The 17,136-nt window shown below is 43.2% G+C and overlaps 5 protein-coding genes across 5 annotated transcripts; all 5 read right to left on the bottom strand.

The window, feature by feature from the left end:
• Positions 1-14: 14 nt before the first annotated feature.
• On the bottom strand, positions 15-2,435 carry LOC139291786 (protocadherin gamma-A2-like). Its single transcript, XM_070913891.1, has one exon. The coding sequence runs from the start codon at positions 2,406-2,408 to the stop codon at positions 15-17; it is 2,394 nt and encodes a 797-aa protein (XP_070769992.1). The 5' UTR covers positions 2,409-2,435.
• Positions 2,436-2,631: 196 nt separating this feature from the next.
• Positions 2,632-5,933, bottom strand: LOC139291785 (protocadherin beta-16-like). The gene is made up of 2 exons (XM_070913890.1): positions 3,534-5,933; positions 2,632-2,703 (listed from the first exon to the last, which is right to left on the bottom strand). The coding sequence occupies exons 1-2, from the start codon at positions 5,931-5,933 to the stop codon at positions 2,632-2,634; spliced, it is 2,472 nt and encodes an 823-aa protein (XP_070769991.1).
• A 1,080-nt stretch (positions 5,934-7,013) lies between these two features.
• Positions 7,014-9,428, bottom strand: LOC139291784 (protocadherin gamma-A1-like). Its single transcript, XM_070913889.1, has 2 exons — positions 9,085-9,428; positions 7,014-7,797 (listed from the first exon to the last, which is right to left on the bottom strand). The coding sequence occupies exons 1-2, from the start codon at positions 9,426-9,428 to the stop codon at positions 7,014-7,016; spliced, it is 1,128 nt and encodes a 375-aa protein (XP_070769990.1).
• Positions 9,429-11,288: 1,860 nt separating this feature from the next.
• LOC139291783 (protocadherin gamma-A7-like) lies at positions 11,289-13,700 on the bottom strand. The gene is made up of 2 exons (XM_070913887.1): positions 13,372-13,700; positions 11,289-12,084 (listed from the first exon to the last, which is right to left on the bottom strand). The coding sequence occupies exons 1-2, from the start codon at positions 13,698-13,700 to the stop codon at positions 11,289-11,291; spliced, it is 1,125 nt and encodes a 374-aa protein (XP_070769988.1).
• A 656-nt stretch (positions 13,701-14,356) lies between these two features.
• LOC139291782 (protocadherin gamma-A7-like) lies at positions 14,357-16,789 on the bottom strand. Its single transcript, XM_070913886.1, has 2 exons — positions 16,417-16,789; positions 14,357-15,129 (listed from the first exon to the last, which is right to left on the bottom strand). Exons 1-2 carry the CDS (start codon positions 16,787-16,789, stop codon positions 14,357-14,359), a joined length of 1,146 nt encoding a protein of 381 aa, XP_070769987.1.
• Positions 16,790-17,136: the final 347 nt, after the last annotated feature.

Raw genomic sequence — 17,136 nt, 5'->3', positions numbered from 1 at the left:
ACGTTAAAACGGTATTAAAGCAGTCTAACCTCTAGAGGAGAGTCTGGTTCGTCCAGGATGCTCTTTTCACTCTGTATCCGCTGCATCGTCCCTGTTGAACTGGGGTCCATTATCAGCACGTTCTGACTACCAGCTCTGCCGAACTTACAGTCACTCTTTCTGGAGTCAGTCGTCCTGCACACCTCGTAGTTGTACACGTGTTGGAGAGTCCCTGTCCCCAAAGTGTCTGAGTAACGTGGTGGATAATATGGAATCACAGGGAGGTTGGAGTGATACAGGACGCGAGACTGTCTCCATCTGTAGATTTTCACCGATATAATAACCACTAAACACGTGATGAAGAGGAAGGAAACTACAGCCAGAGCCAACACTAAGTAAAAAGTCAGGTTGTCGTTGTACTCCTTGTCGTGTGTAAAGTCAGTGAACTCCGACAGCACTTCAGGGAAGCTGTCCGCCACCGCCACGTTAACAATGACTGTAGCTGAACGAGAGGGCTGCCCGTTGTCCTCCACTATAACAGTCAGTCTTTGTTTCACAGCATCTTTATCAGTGACTTGGCGGATAGTTCTTATTTCTCCATTCTGTAAGCCCACTTCAAACAGCGCCCTGTCTGTGGCTTTCTGCAGTTTATAGGAGAGCCAGGCATTCTGTCCAGAGTCCACATCAACAGCCACCACTTTACTGACCAGATAGCCCACATCTGCTGAACGAGGCACCATTTCGGCCACCAGAGAGCCACCAGTCTGGACTGGGTACAGAACCTGAGGGGGGTTGTCGTTCTGGTCCTGGATCATTATTTTCACGGTCACGTTGCTACTGAGTGGAGGGGAGCCTCCATCCTGCGCTTTGACGCGGAACTGGAAGTCTTTGATCTGCTCGTAGTCAAAAGAGCGCACTGCATGGATGACTCCACTATCAGCACTAACGGACACATATGAGGAGACCGGCACTCCGTTAACAGAGGAGTCCTCCAGCATGTAAGAAACACGCGCATTCTGGTTCCAGTCAGCGTCTCTGGCTTTCACTGTGAATATAGAGAGGCCTGGTGTGTTGTTTTCTACAATGTAGGCCTCATATGAGCTCCTCTCAAAGACAGGCGCGTTGTCATTCACGTCAGAGATCTGTAAGGTGAGAGTGACGCTGCTGGAGAGGGAGGGCACTCCCTCATCAGAGCAGGTCACAGTGATATTATACTCAGAGGCTGTCTCTCTGTCTAATTCACTGTCTGTTACAACGGTAAAGAAATTCATTGTTGATGATTTAATGGCAAAAGGAATATTTTCGTTTAAAACACACATGACTTTGCCGTTATCATTTGAGTCCGGATCTTGTATATTAAGCATTGTTACAACCGTTCCCGGTTTCATGTTCTCAGATACTGTGTTTGAGTTAGACATGATGTTGATGGACGGAGGGTTATCATTTGTATCTGTCACGTCCACGATTACTTTACATGCGTCGGATAATCCTCCCTGATCTGACACCTGAACATCGAGCTCATAAAGTCTCCTTTTTTCATAATCTACGTTACCAGTTAAGGTCAACAATCCATTATTGGCATCTATTTTAAACAGACTAGCTGCTCCAGATTTTGAAATCGTGTATGTTAGTTTTCCGTTATTGCCTTTATCTTTGTCTGTAGCCCTCACTGTAGTTATGACAGTACCAAGAGGAGCGTTCTCTGTAACACTTGCCTTGTATTCCGGCTTTGAACAAACAGGCGGGTTGTCATTAACGTCTAAGACAGTTATGATAATCAGCATTGTCCCTGAAAGCTGTGGCTCACCACCATCCAGAGCGGTGAGTATTAATGATATATGCTCATGATTCTCTCGGTCTAATGGTGTTTGTAAAACCATCTCGACATGCTTAGTCCCATCTCCTCTGCTGATGGTTTTCAGCAAGAAATTATCACTGGGTTTTAGGGCGTAGCTGTTCAAACCGTTAACACCAACATCATCGTCTATGGCTTTCTCCAAGACGAATCGAGCTCCAGTAAGAGCTGATTCGGTGATTTCATATTTCATCTCAGATCTCTCAAATGTGGGAGGGTTATCATTAATATCGGTAATTTCGACAGTGACCGTGTAAAACTCCATTGGGTTTTCCAGGATCATTTGAAAATGGAGTGCGCAAGGCATTGTTTGACCGCATAGAGATTCTCTGTCTATTCTGTCTTTAATAAGGAGGACTCCTCTTTCTCTTTTCAGCTCAATATATTCCTTAGTGTTGCTCGTAAAAATGCGAGCTTTACCGGACTTCAGTCTGTCCACACTTAAACCTAAATCCTGGGCTATATTGCCTATTAAAGCCCCCTTTGCCATTTCCTCAGGAATGGAGTAGCTGACCTGCCCGTACACTACACTCAGAGAGAGCACCCAGATAAACAACAGCACTTGCCATCCCATCGTTCCCGTCGACACGTCTGTGAAGAAAACCAGAAAATCCTCTGTTTCTTTAACCCAGGTTCCGATTTTGATCTGTAGATACACGTATATGGTCCTAAAGACGGCGCTTAGGCTAAATTGTGGAACAAAGAAATCCCATTGTGCCGTCCAGGCTCACGCTGTTCATGGCAGTCCCGACTGTTAACTCAGCCTCTCTCTATGTCTCAATGTTACATGTTGAGGTCTAGGGGAGGTGCTGCAACAAATAATTCCTCAGCAACTCGATGGCCAACAGCGTCCCTCTCTGTTCAATGGACTGAATTACACGGCGGATTACTGAGACAGCCACCAAAAAGGGAATTTTAAAAAATGACAGCAAATATGTTTACAAAGACATATGTTGCTGATTTGAAATCCCATGTAAACACTCACGTTTCTATCTGTTGGTGTTACTGATAAATGACAAACAGATGGCTAAAGCAATGAATAATGTAAAATAGAATATGAAGCAAAAGTTCAACCAAACAATAAGGTACGGGCACAAAAACACACATGTACAGCTACAAGGACACACAGGCAGCTACATATACCGAAGAGTCAAGGAGTATAAAATGGGCAAAATGTAAACGATTTTTCAGGTTATTATGCCCTTACTGCACAGCAGTGACCCAATTATCGTTTCCGCTGTCGGTGCTACTGAATAATAAAACACACTATTAAAAGCAATGATTCCTGATTCCACTCTGCGCTCTGTCAGCTACCTGTAAACTGTGTATATATTAAACAAATAAATGTCTATTTGTCGGTTGTTTTTCAATAACAACCCTGTTACAAGTGTCTGCAGAAAATATTACACACACCTGAGAGAGAGAGAGAGAGAGAGAGAGAGAAAGACAGAGAGAGAGCGAGAGAGAGAGCGAAATGGTGAAACGATAGAGTTTTGAAATTCCCAATCCCTTATGGCATTTGAGTACCACGACTGTTTTGTGCGCTGTCCGTGGTGCTGAATCTGGAAAAATCGCAAAATGAAGAAAATAGCGACTCCCAACACATAAACAAAACTAACGTAACTGAAAAAGATCTAATTCACTGTGCTGCAAAAACAGGCCAACACCGAAGAAAGTATGTATCTTCTAGAAAACTGACCTCTAGAGGAGAGTCTGGTTCATCCAGGATGCTCTTTTCACTCTGGATCCGCTGCATCGTCCCTGTTGAACTGGGGTCCATTATCAGCACGTTCTGACTACCAGCTCTGCCGAACTTACAGTCACTCTTTCTGGAGTCAGTCGTCCTGCACACCTCGTAGTTGTACACGTGTTGGAGAGTCCCTGTCCCCAAAGTGTCTGAGTAACGTGGTGGATAATATGGAATCACAGGGAGGTTGGAGTGATACAGGACGCGAGACTGTCTCCATCTGTAGACTTTCACCGATATAATAACCACTAAACACGTGATGAAGAGGAAGGAAACTACAGCCAGAGCCAACACTAAGTAAAAAGTCAGGTTGTCGTTGTACTCCTTGTCGTGCGTAAAGTCAGTGAACTCCGACAGCACTTCAGGGAAGCTGTCCGCCACCGCCACGTTAACAATGACTGTAGCTGAACGAGAGGGCTGCCCGTTGTCCTCCACTATAACAGTCAGTCTTTGTTTCACAACATCTTTATCAGTGACTTGGCGGATAGTTCTTATTTCTCCATTCTGTAAGCCCACTTCAAACAGCGCCCTGTCTGTGGCTTTCTGCAGTTTATAGGAGAGCCAGGCATTCTGTCCAGAGTCCACATCAACAGCCACCACTTTACTGACCAGATAGCCCACATCTGCTGAACGAGGCACCATTTCGGCCACCAGAGAGCCACCAGTCTGGACTGGGTACAGAACCTGAGGGGGGTTGTCGTTCTGGTCCTGGATCATTGTTTTCACGGTCACGTTGCTACTGAGTGGAGGGGAGCCTCCATCCTGCGCCTTGACGCGGAACTGGAAGTCTTTGATCTGCTCGTAGTCAAAAGAGCGCACTGCATGGATGACTCCACTATCAGCACTAACGGACACATATGAGGAGACCGGCACTCCGTTAACAGAGGAGTCCTCCAGCATGTAAGAAACACGCGCATTCTGGTTCCAGTCAGCGTCTCTGGCTTTCACTGTGAATATAGAGAGGCCTGGTGTGTTGTTTTCTACAATGTAGGCCTCATATGAGCTCCTCTCAAAGACAGGCGCGTTGTCATTCACGTCAGAGATCTGTAAGGTGAGAGTGACGCTGCTGGAGAGGGAGGGCACTCCCTCATCAGAGCAGGTCACAGTGATATTATACTCAGAGGCTGTCTCTCTGTCTAATTCACTGTCTGTCACTAGGTTGAAGAAGTTACTTGATGTAGGCTTTAATGTGAAAGGAATATGTTCATTAATTGCGCAGTGAACTCTGCCATTATCTCCGGAATCTAAGTCCTGAACATTTACCATAGTCACAACTGTTGCTGGTTTAGAGTCCTCGGGAATTACATTAGTCTGCGACATTATATTAATAACTGGCTTGTTATCATTAATGTCGATTACTTCAACCGTAATCTTACATGAATCTGTCAGTCCTCCTTCATCACTGGCTTGCACATGTATTTGATAGTAACGTGCTTTTTCATAATCAACACTACTTTTCAAGATCAAATTCCCATTTAATTCATTAATTTCAAACATGTCTCTTACATCTGCAACGGTGTTGGATATCGAGTACGTTATCTTGGAATTTGATCCTTTGTCAGCATCTGAAGCACTGACCTTTGTTATGACTGTACCTTTAGGGGCATTTTCAGGTGTCGTAGCTTTGTAAACCGTCTTCGTAAAAACAGGTGCATTATCATTGATATCAAGCACTGTAACATGTATCTGTGCTGTGCCAGATAGGTTGGCTTCCCCTCCGTCCACCGCAGTTAACACTAAAAATATCTCCTCTTGCTTTTCTCTGTCAAGTGATTTTTGCAAAACCATTTCAACTATCTTTTCCCCATCGGGCTGATCTTTTAATTTCAGCACAAAATTGTCGGTTTTCGTGAGAAAATAACTCTGTAGACTGTTCATGCCTACATCGGGATCTATTGCCCTCTCTAACAAGAATTTTGCTCCAACCACTGCAGATTCACTTATTTTGAATTTCATGTCAGATTTTTCAAATATTGGGGTGTTATCATTTATATCTGTAATTTCGACAACAACGGTGTAGAATTCCATGGGGTTTTCTAAAATAACCTGAAAATGCAAAGCGCAGGGCGTCGTCTGTCCACAGAGCGCCTCTCTGTCTATTTTCTCTTTGATAAGGAGGACTCCTCGCTCTCTGTTCAGCTCGATGTACTCTGCGCTGTCTCCTGTAAAAATCCGAGCTTTGCCTGATGTCAGTCTCTTTCTGTCTAATCCTAAATCCTGAGCGATGTTACCGATTAATGACCCCTTTGCCATTTCCTCGGGGATGGAGTAGCTGACCTGCCCGGCCACCGATGTGAAAGAAAGGACTGAGATAATCAACAGTACTTGCCGCCTCATTGTTCTGCCCGACATTTCCACGCAACACGAATCCCGCTGCACTGCTATTTCCGTTGGAAAGACAATCCGATGTATTTCCTCGAAATATAAAACAATTGGAAGTGATCAATGAATTACAGTTAACCGCAGATATCCGTGTCGGTGATGGCTGCTCTCTTACTCGGTTACACTCGGACTGCGTGTCTGTTTCCCTCTGGTTTAAAAAGAAAAAAGACGATGGGGGAGGTACAGCTGAAACCTTCCCTACAGTTATCACAGACTGGCCAACAGCGGCCCTAAGAGTTCAATCTAATGTACTACACGAATCTGTGCAAAAGAGTAAGTATTGAAGCCTATCATTTGGCAGAGAGACCACATACATGTCAGCTACTTTACCCCACTAAGCTGCGCCATAAAACCAATGTTGACAGGTGAAATTTAACTGTAAATGTACACCACTCTGAATCAGACAGCAGTAATGTAACCCTTCATGACGTTGGTGAAACTGCATATCAAATATATGATACAATCTTGTTTCTGGAAAAGCAATGTCTTTTCCACTTATATAAACACCCACACAACGAATGAAGACGGGTCTTGAAAGCCAAGGTTACGTCATTTTACGCTGTTGGCCAGTGGCAAAATTAACAGCGAGACCTAAAACAATTCTTTTAACGTACAGTCTAAGACAACCAATAATGGGTCAAATGTAGCCTATTAAGGAGGTCCTGAATACACCAAGATATTATGGACTAACAAACTGAGATGTAATTCGAAGCGTCTTATTTATACACGCGACAAAACACATATGCTCTGAAATTAAATCAGAATAAAAGTACCTATCCTTACCAAAACCCAACATAAAGACACCATTAAAAAACATACGGAAGTGACAAATTAAACAAAACCTAAAAGGCAACACGAAATAATGTTTTTATTTGTAATAAAATCAATGATGATTCAGCATGACATCTCCACACAATACTGAATACTAACAATATGCTCATTTGGAATAGAACATACAGGCCAGTTCTGCTCTCCTGTTTGTTACTTAAAGTAAAAGAGGTGTGTGTCATTGATCACATATTAAATCATTAAAGATACACTGAAACGGTATTAAAGCAGTCTAACCTCTAGAGGAGAGTCTGGTTCGTCCAGGATGCTCTTTTCACTCTGTATCCGCTGCATCGTCCCTGTTGAACTGGGGTCCATTATCAGCACGTTCTGACTACCAGCTCTGCCGAACTTACAGTCACTCTTTCTGGAGTCAGTCGTCCTGCACACCTCGTAGTTGTACACGTGTTGGAGAGTCCCTGTCCCCAAAGTGTCTGAGTAACGTGGTGGATAATATGGAATCACAGGGAGGTTGGAGTGATACAGGACGCGAGACTGTCTCCATCTGTAGATTTTCACCGATATAATAACCACTAAACACGTGATGAAGAGGAAGGAAACTACAGCCAGAGCCAACACTAAGTAAAAAGTCAGGTTGTCGTTGTACTCCTTGTCTTGTGTAAAGTCAGTGAACTCCGACAGCACTTCAGGGAAGCTGTCCGCCACCGCCACGTTAACAATGACTGTAGCTGAACGAGAGGGCTGCCCGTTGTCCTCCACTATAACAGTCAGTCTTTGTTTCACAGCATCTTTATCAGTGACTTGGCGGATAGTTCTTATTTCTCCATTCTGTAAGCCCACTTCAAACAGCGCCCTGTCTGTGGCTTTCTGCAGTTTATAGGAGAGCCAGGCATTCTGTCCAGAGTCCACATCAACAGCCACCACTTTACTGACCAGATAGCCCACATCTGCTGAACGAGGCACCATTTCGGCCACCAGAGAGCCACCTGTCTGGACCGGGTACAGAACCTGAGGGGGGTTGTCATTCTGGTCCTGGATCATTATTTTCACGGTCACGTTGCTACTGAGTGGAGGGGAGCCTCCATCCTGCGCTTTGACGCGGAACTGGAAGTCTTTGATCTGCTCGTAGTCAAAAGAGCGCACTGCATGGATGACTCCACTATCAGCACTAACGGACACATATGAGGAGACCGGCACTCCGTTAACAGAGGAGTCCTCCAGTATGTAAGAAACACGCGCATTCTGGTTCCAGTCAGCGTCTCTGGCTTTCACTGTGAATATAGAGAGGCCTGGTGTGTTGTTTTCTACAATGTAGGCCTCATATGAGCTCCTCTCAAAGACAGGCGCGTTGTCATTCACGTCAGAGATCTGTAAGGTGAGAGTGACGCTGCTGGAGAGGGAGGGCACTCCCTCATCAGAGCAGGTCACAGTGATATTATACTCAGAGGAGCTCTCTCTGTCTAATTCACTGTCTGTTGTTAAACTGAAAAAATTACTTGACGTCGAGGAAATTGTGAATGGAATGTTCTCGTTAATATAACATTGAACTTTTCCATTTTCACCTGAGTCTGGATCTTGGATATTTATCATTGTCACAACAGTACCAGGCTGAATGTCCTCGTTTATTGCACTGGACTTTGACATGACATTTATAGCAGGTATATTGTCATTTGTGTCAGTTATTTCTACTATAATTTTACATGAGTCAGTTAATCCTCCTTCATCACTGGCTTGTACATGTATTTGATATTGTCGCTTTTTTTCAAAGTCAGTGTTGCCGATCAGTGTAATTTCTCCGGTCTCCCTGTTTATCTCAAATAATTCAGACACATTGTCGAGTAGATTTAGTATAGAATAAGATATTTTGCCATTAGATCCTTCATCTGAGTCAGAAGCACTAATAATCACGACTTGCGTTCCTGAGGGCGAGTTTTCTCTTAAGGTGGACTTATAGATTTTCTGCGTAAAAACGGGAGCATTATCATTACTATCTAGCACATTTATATTTATCTGAACGGTCCCGGAGAGCTGCGGCTCACCACCGTCTACTGCCGTCAATACAAGCGACAAACGATCCTCCTTTTCTCGATCTAAAGGTTTTTGCAAAACCATCTCTACCATCTTGCTTCCATCTGCTTGATTTTGCAGCCTCAAAACAAAGTTATCAGTTGGCTTCAACAAATAACTTTGAAGGCCATTCACACCTACATCCAGATCTATTGCTTGTTGCAACAAGAACACTGCTCCTCTGATAGCTGACTCACTGATTCTGAATTTCATTTCACCTCTTTTAAAAATCGGGGCGTTGTCGTTAATATCTGTAACCTCGACGGTAATGCTATAAAATTCCATAGGATTCTCTAAAATAACCTGGAAATGTAAAGCGCAGGGCGCCGTCTGTGCGCAGATCACCTCTCTGTCTATTCTGTCTTTGACGAGGAGGACTCCCCTTTCTCTATTCAACTCGATTAACTCTGCACTGTCTCCCGTGTAAATGCGAGCTTTTCCTGATTTCAGTCTTTTCACATCCAAACCTAAATCTTGCGCAATATCACCCACGAAAGAGCCTTTCGGCATTTCCTCTGGGATGGAGTAGCTGACCTGCCCAATCACTGAACTGAAAGAAAGAACCGAGATAAACAGCAGCACTCGCCGTCTCATTGTTCTGTCCGTCATGTTCCTGTAAATGAACCGCGTAAAATTCTCATGAAAACCGATGTTTTCTTCAGAGGTAATCCTTTTTATGTCCTCCGGTTGTATGTAATCACAGGTTAGATCGTAAATGACAAAAGTAAAAGAACAGTATCCGTCCAAATGAACGTTTAGAGCTCTGGTCTTCGTATTCTGTGCTGTTCCTTGTGCCTTTCTCTCGGTCTCTATGTGAAATGATGGGGGAGGTACTGCTGATTTCTTCTCCACAACTAACACAGACTAGTCAACAGCGGCCCTAAGAGTTCATCATGCTGAACTACAGAATACTGTGGAAGATGGAAAATGATTGGTGTTTTCTATAAGGTCTGGTGCAATGTCCAGGTTTGCCAATATCGTCAATTTAACAACAAATATCAACATGAAAAAACATAATTTTTACGTTTGCTTCGGTATATGTAGTTGAGCTTGAAAGGTCAACAGCACGGAATTAAAAAAAAAAAGAAGAAAAAAACTCGGAAAAGCAAACTAGGTATTGTGAATAGGGTACAAACAATGATGAGGAAAGGTAGAGACTCACTGTAGTAAAGGGAGATGTTTTCATGTTACACACACGCTCACACACACTCACACACTAGCTCTTGAAACTCGCTCTGCCCACAGTACTAATTTAAAGTTGTAATATCACTTTCCTTCCTAAGCTTTTTATATAATTTAAAACCGGCGGAAATCAAAATGATCAAGGTCCTCCTTTATATTTATCACTCATGAATTGATCAGTGACAAGTCAGCCTCAAAGACATAAAAGTTTTGACTGATACTATGTTGTAAATCAGTCATCCACAACTACCAAATAACTAAGCATTCAGAATGAGCTTTTAATCATACAATCTTAATTCAAACATAACAAATCAAACGGGTAACTGATAATTCACGTTTGTAGCATTGATTCACCAATCACAAAATGTTCTAAAGTCAATGCATTGCAGTTTGATGTGCATTTGTCCAAGCAAACCATCCATAAGGATATACCCGTCATATTTGGCTCTTAACTCGCTTAAGACTATCAGGACTCGAAAAAGATAAACTTTTTTATTTTTAAAACATGAGAAAAACTGCGCACCACAGCTCGGAGTATTCTTCATCAGCACATAATATTATTTTTTTGCCCCACAAGAAGAAGTAAAGTGAAATCCAAGACAGAAATAACTGAAACAAAGTCAGATGTTCTGTTTAAGATTTGACACTGCGCTTGCTTGCACAATCAGTGAAGCTATTAGGGTGAACAATGCACCATTTACAACATAAAAAGAAAACACTGTTTGGAAAAATTATTGAATGTTTCAAATTGTGGAAGGACTTTCTGTAATCTAACACGCTGTCTCACTGCAACATTGAACTGTCCTGAAAAAAACTTAAATTTAAACCTCTGAAACTGAAGCAGACTGAGACGCTGTCCATGGTGCTGAATTGAAAGAAAAGTCTGAAAGTCTTTTCTGTAATGCAAATGTTAAGTTGGGCAAGCCATTACACTGAAGATGAAAAGCAGGATTCCCTGTCTTTTACAAAAACGACTCCTGAAAAACTAATATGTAAAAACAAGCATGGGTTTAATAAAATAATGTTCTCATATTCAAGTATAATATAATAAACACTATCAGAATGCTGAAGAAGTTCCAAAATGAAACAAACTTTACTGAATAAAGGGAAATGAAAGTTTTCCAGTTTGACTAAACTGCATGTATTAATGCAAGGAAGTAGTCCATTTGAAAAGTCACTGGATAAAAAGTTAACAGAGAATATGGGCCGGGAACTTTTCCTGTGAGGCGCCACTGCTCAACACAAAAGAATCCAGTGGCCGCGAATGACACATGGATATGCCAGTAGTTAAATCATTAGTTTTGGAAAACTCACCTCTAGAGGAGAGTCTGGTTCGTCCAGGATGCTCTTTTCACTCTGTATCCGCTGCATCGTCCCTGTTGAACTGGGGTCCATTATCAGCACGTTCTGACTACCAGCTCTGCCGAACTTACAGTCACTCTTTCTGGAGTCAGTCGTCCTGCACACCTCGTAGTTGTACACGTGTTGGAGAGTCCCTGTCCCCAAAGTGTCTGAGTAACGTGGTGGATAATATGGAATCACAGGGAGGTTGGAGTGATACAGGACGCGAGACTGTCTCCATCTGTAGATTTTCACCGATATAATAACCACTAAACACGTGATGAAGAGGAAGGAAACTACAGCCAGAGCCAACACTAAGTAAAAAGTCAGGTTGTCGTTGTACTCCTTGTCGTGAGTAAAGTCAGTGAACTCCGACAGCACTTCAGGGAAGCTGTCCGCCACCGCCACGTTAACAATGACTGTAGCTGAACGAGAGGGCTGCCCGTTGTCCTCCACTATAACAGTCAGTCTTTGTTTCACAGCATCTTTATCAGTGACTTGGCGGATAGTTCTTATTTCTCCATTCTGTAAGCCCACTTCAAACAGCGCCCTGTCTGTGGCTTTCTGCAGTTTATAGGAGAGCCAGGCATTCTGTCCAGAGTCCACATCAACAGCCACCACTTTACTGACCAGATAGCCCACATCTGCTGAACGAGGCACCATTTCAGCCACCAGAGAGCCACCAGTCTGGACTGGGTACAGAACCTGGGGGGGGTTGTCGTTCTGGTCCTGGATCATTATTTTCACGGTCACGTTGCTACTGAGTGGAGGGGAGCCTCCATCCTGCGCTTTGACGCGGAACTGGAAGTCTTTGATCTGCTCGTAGTCAAAAGAGCGCACTGCATGGATGACTCCACTATCAGCACTAACGGACACATATGAGGAGACCGGCACTCCGTTAACAGAGGAGTCCTCCAGTATGTAAGAAACACGCGCATTCTGGTTCCAGTCAGCGTCTCTGGCTTTCACTGTGAATATAGAGAGGCCTGGTGTGTTGTTTTCTACAATGTAGGCCTCATATGAGCTCCTCTCAAAGACAGGCGCGTTGTCATTCACGTCAGAGATCTGTAAGGTGAGAGTGACGCTGCTGGAGAGGGAGGGCACTCCCTCATCAGAGCAGGTCACAGTGATATTATACTCAGAGGCTGTCTCTCTGTCTAATTCACTGTCTGTCACTAAACTATAGAAACCATTGGATGTAGATTTTATTACAAAAGGGACGTTTTCACCGAGGATACACTTGACCATCCCATTATCGTCGGAGTCGGGATCATGGACAGTCATTACAGCTATTACGGTCTGGGAGGGAGAGCTTTCCGGAATTAAGCGTGAGGTTGAAATAACATCAATGAAGGGCTTATTGTCATTAGTATCAATTATATCTACCACTAACTTACTAGAATTTGAGAGCCCTCCTTGATCCCTAGCTTCGATGTCGATTTGATATTGTTTTGACTTTTCATAATCGACGTCGCCTATTACACGCACATCACCACTGTTTTCGCCTATTTCAAAATGATTCAAAATTCCCACCATACTACTTGATATTGAATATGTTACCAAGCCATTAGAACCGTTATCTATATCAGATGCACTTACTGTAATTAATAATGTACCTATAGGGGAATTTTCCCGTAAACGCGCCCTATAAATTGGCTGTGTGAATACAGGAGCGTTGTCGTTTACGTCTAAAACTGTAACGTGGATCTGCACAGTTCCGGACATCTTTGGGTCTCCCCCATCATTAGCAGTTAGCAGCAGAGATATCTGCTCTTGTTTCTCTCGGTCCAGGGGTTTCTGTAAAACCATCTCTACCTTCTTACTATCATCAGCTTGGCCATACAACTTTAAAATGAAATTATTCGTAGGATAGAGTGAGTAACTCTGGAGGCCATTTATCCCGATATCGGAATCAAAGGCCCTTTCAAGAACAAATTTTGCACCGATCATTGCGGACTCGCTTATGTCAAATTTCATTGAATCTTTCTGAAAATGAGGAGCATTGTCATTAATATCGAGAATTTCGATTGTGACCCTGTAAAATTCTATGGGACTCTCCATAATGATCTGCAAATGTAAAGCACAAGGCGTTGTCTGTCCGCACAACGCCTCTCTGTCTATTCTTTCTTTGATCAGCAGCACCCCTCTTTCTCGATTCAGCTCGATGTGTTCTGCGTTATTTCCAGTATGCAGCCGAGCCTTGCCGGATATCAGTCTTTTTATATCCAAACCTAAATCTTGTGCTATATTACCAATAAAAGAGCCTGACGCCATTTCCTCCGGGATGGAGTAACTAACCTGCCCGAACACTGAGCCGAGAGAGAGGAAAGAAATAAACAACAGTACTTGCCGTTTCATTGTTCTGTCTGACACACAGTATATTGCGCCACGAATGGTTGAGATCGCTTTGGCCTAATTTCCGTCGCCTAAATATTTCGGTTGGATCCTGCTATATTTAAAAGCGATGCGAAATCATTGATTATAATGTCCTCATTATCTCCATTTCCTCAAAAAAGAATGTCGGTGCCAGGTTATTCCTCTCTGCAACGCGGACTGTGTGAGATCTGCTTCTGACTGGCGCACACGAATGAAGGGAGACGATGAAAGAGGTTCCACTGTGAGCCTCGAGTGATAGTGCAACCCACTGGCCAACAGCGGCACTCCCCGTCCACTACTCTGAACTGCACTAACTGCATAAAAGATATATTAAGTGTAAATGGATAGTAAATATTAGGAGCCACTGAAACTTAAATGCATTTAGAAAAGTATATCTGTAAACCTATTCATGAATATAGACAACAGGTTGGGAGATTGTGTTGGTTATTCGTTCTTAAAAAAATAGATATAGAAAAATGAAACTATGTTAATTAGAAATAAATTAAACAAATGCTCTGAAAACAATCAATAAGTGTGAAAAGCAACTGTACTGTAATTCACTGTGCACCATCAAATGGAGGGGGGAATGAGATGACCTAGTTTTAAATACTAAAAAACAACAGCAAACATATTGCCACTCATACCTCTAGAGGAGAGTCTGGTTCATCCAGGATGCTCTTTTCACTCTGTATCCGCTGCATCGTCCCTGTTGAACTGGGGTCCATTATCAGCACGTTCTGACTACCAGCTCTGCCGAACTTACAGTCACTCTTTCTGGAGTCAGTCGTCCTGCACACCTCGTAGTTGTACACGTGTTGGAGAGTCCCTGTCCCCAAAGTGTCTGAGTAACGTGGTGGATAATATGGAATCACAGGGAGGTTGGAGTGATACAGGACGCGAGACTGTCTCCATCTGTAGACTTTCACCGATATAATAACCACTAAACACGTGATGAAGAGGAAGGAAACTACAGCCAGAGCCAACACTAAGTAAAAAGTCAGGTTGTCGTTGTACTCCTTGTCGTGTGTAAAGTCAGTGAACTCCGACAGCACTTCAGGGAAGCTGTCCGCCACCGCCACGTTAACAATGACTGTAGCTGAACGAGAGGGCTGCCCGTTGTCCTCCACTATAACAGTCAGTCTTTGTTTCACAGCATCTTTATCAGTGACTTGGCGGATAGTTCTTATTTCTCCATTCTGTAAGCCCACTTCAAACAGCGCCCTGTCTGTGGCTTTCTGCAGTTTATAGGAGAGCCAGGCATTCTGTCCAGAGTCCACATCAACAGCCACCACTTTACTGACCAGATAGCCCACATCTGCTGAACGAGGCACCATTTCGGCCACCAGAGAGCCACCAGTCTGGACTGGGTACAGAACCTGAGGGGGGTTGTCGTTCTGGTCTTGGATCATTAATTTCACAGTCACATTGCTACTGAGTGGAGGGGAGCCTCCATCCTGCGCTTTGACAGTGAATACAAGCTGCTTGATCTGCTCATAATCAAATGACCGAACTGCATGCAGAAGTCCAGTTTCAGAGTTTATGGACACATAAGAAGAAACTGGGCTGCCACTGACCTGTGTGTCCTCCAGAAAGTATGAGATTCTTGCATTCTGATTCCAGTCAGAATCTCGTGCGCTTACACTAAATATTGACATACCAGGGACATTATTTTCAATGATATAGGCAGAATAATACGGTTTAGTAAAGAGTGGAGCATTATCATTTACATCAGAAATTCTTAGGTGTAAATGTATTTTTGTAGAAAGCGGGGGTGACCCTGAATCGGTTGCAGTTATTGTTATGTTGTATTCTGGTTTTGTTTCACGATCAAAAGGTATTTCTGAAAGCAAGTTATAATAATTAGTCAAAGAAGACTGGATTTTAAAGGGAAGATTGGAATCTATTGAGCATGTTATCTGACCGTTTCTTTCTGAGTCTGCATCTTTAACATTAAAAACAGCTATAATCGTGCCTGGAGGGACATCCTCTGAAATCAGACTGGAGAAGGACATTATATTTATAACTGGAGCATTATCATTCATGTCAGTGACCTCAATGACAACTTTGGTTGCGTCACTCAGGCCACCCTGGTCTTTGGCGATCACTCTAATTTCGTATTTTTTGTCTTTTTCGAAATCAATATTACCAGCCACAGTTATTTTGCCAGATGAACTGTCGATTTCAAATAGTTCACCAGACTTCCCATTTACATTAGAAAAAGTATATGTAACCAAGCCATTAGACCCACTGTCGGCATCTGAAGCATTCACGGTAGTTATATAGGTTCCGATGGGTGCATTTTCTGTCACAGTAGCAGTGTACAGTGATTGATTAAATACAGGACGATTATCATTGACATCAACCACAGCAATTTTTATATTTACTGTACCAGATCGCTGTGGAGTCCCTCCGTCTACTGCTACCAGCTTCAAAGAGAGGTGTGGGTTTGACTCTCTGTCTAATGGCTTCTGTAAAATCATTACGGCGAGTTTGATCCCATCGGCGTTTGAGTGTTGCTTCAAAACGAAATTATCATTTGGGGATAACACATAATTTTGCAGACTGTTAATCCCAGCATCGGGGTCATATGCGCTTTCTAAGTCGAAATGAGATCCTATCGTTGCAGATTCACTAATTTCTAGATTCATTAAATTATTTTTGAAAGTTGGCGCATGGTCGTTTACGTCTAATATTTCTACTGTCACCCTGTGCAGTTCAATTGGATTTTCCAGAATAATTTCGAAGCTGAAGCTGCACGGTGTTACGTCTCCACAAAGCTCTTCTCGGTCGATTCTCTCATTCACAACTAGAATCCCTTTGTCTGTTTTTAGCTCAGTGTACCGATTGTTTTCTCCGGTCACGATACGGGCTCGACCAGAACGGAGCCTTTTCAGATCCAGACCAAGGTCTTGGGCTACATTACCGATAAGAGAACCTTTCTTCATCTCCTCCGGTATTGAATATCGGATTTGGCCGTTAATGGTGGAAATCATGAAGACAAAAATTAACAGTTTCCATGTAAGTGTCCCACAAAACAGCCATTTTCCGCATCGGAGCTGGCGTATCCCCATGTCGTAAAGAATGAAATCCTAAACAGAAGTTAAAATTATATCCCACAGCCACACACGTCGACAAATGTTGCTTCCCAGTTCAACAGTGCTGCATTTCTGTCGAGCAAATTGTTCGATTATTATCAAAGAAAAAAAAATGCTGTTTCAAAGCGACTGCATTTCCGTCGAACGCCTCCTTGTATGAAGAGAGGGTTCCTCCCTCTCCTCTTTCGCTGCTCTCTGACAGTCCTAACAACACTCGACTCTGTTTCACTGATCAACAGCGTCCCTTAGAGTCCAAACGGAGGAAAGAACTGGGGCAAGCGCAATTAGGTAAAACAAAAAAAACAAAAAACACTTTTGTATGC

Source organism: Enoplosus armatus, chromosome 10, assembly GCF_043641665.1.
Source record: "Enoplosus armatus isolate fEnoArm2 chromosome 10, fEnoArm2.hap1, whole genome shotgun sequence".
Taxonomy (NCBI): domain Eukaryota; kingdom Metazoa; phylum Chordata; class Actinopteri; order Centrarchiformes; family Enoplosidae; genus Enoplosus; species Enoplosus armatus.
The sequence above is the reverse complement of the archived record's forward strand: the minus strand, read 5'-3'. Positions and strand labels throughout refer to the sequence as shown.

What these genes read in the sequence shown, in the direction of transcription:
- LOC139291786 (XM_070913891.1), bottom strand. Translation starts at nt 2,408, where the DNA reads ATGGGATGGCAAGTGCTGTTGTTTATCTGGGTGCTCTCTCTGAGTGTA.
- LOC139291785 (XM_070913890.1), bottom strand. Translation starts at nt 5,933, where the DNA reads ATGTCGGGCAGAACAATGAGGCGGCAAGTACTGTTGATTATCTCAGTC. An exon ending in AACCAGACTCTCCTCTAGAG is followed by an intron (nt 2,704 to 3,533) that starts GTCAGTTTTCTA and finishes CGTGTAATTCAG; the next exon opens with TCCATTGAACAGAGAGGGAC.
- LOC139291784 (XM_070913889.1), bottom strand. Translation starts at nt 9,428, where the DNA reads ATGACGGACAGAACAATGAGACGGCGAGTGCTGCTGTTTATCTCGGTT. An exon ending in ATGGAATTTTATAGCATTAC is followed by an intron (nt 7,798 to 9,084) that starts CGTCGAGGTTAC and finishes CGTGACCGTGAA; the next exon opens with AATAATGATCCAGGACCAGA.
- LOC139291783 (XM_070913887.1), bottom strand. Translation starts at nt 13,700, where the DNA reads ATGAAACGGCAAGTACTGTTGTTTATTTCTTTCCTCTCTCTCGGCTCA. An exon ending in ATAGAATTTTACAGGGTCAC is followed by an intron (nt 12,085 to 13,371) that starts AATCGAAATTCT and finishes CGTGACCGTGAA; the next exon opens with AATAATGATCCAGGACCAGA.
- LOC139291782 (XM_070913886.1), bottom strand. Translation starts at nt 16,789, where the DNA reads ATGGGGATACGCCAGCTCCGATGCGGAAAATGGCTGTTTTGTGGGACA. An exon ending in TGAACTGCACAGGGTGACAG is followed by an intron (nt 15,130 to 16,416) that starts TAGAAATATTAG and finishes TGACTGTGAAAT; the next exon opens with TAATGATCCAAGACCAGAAC.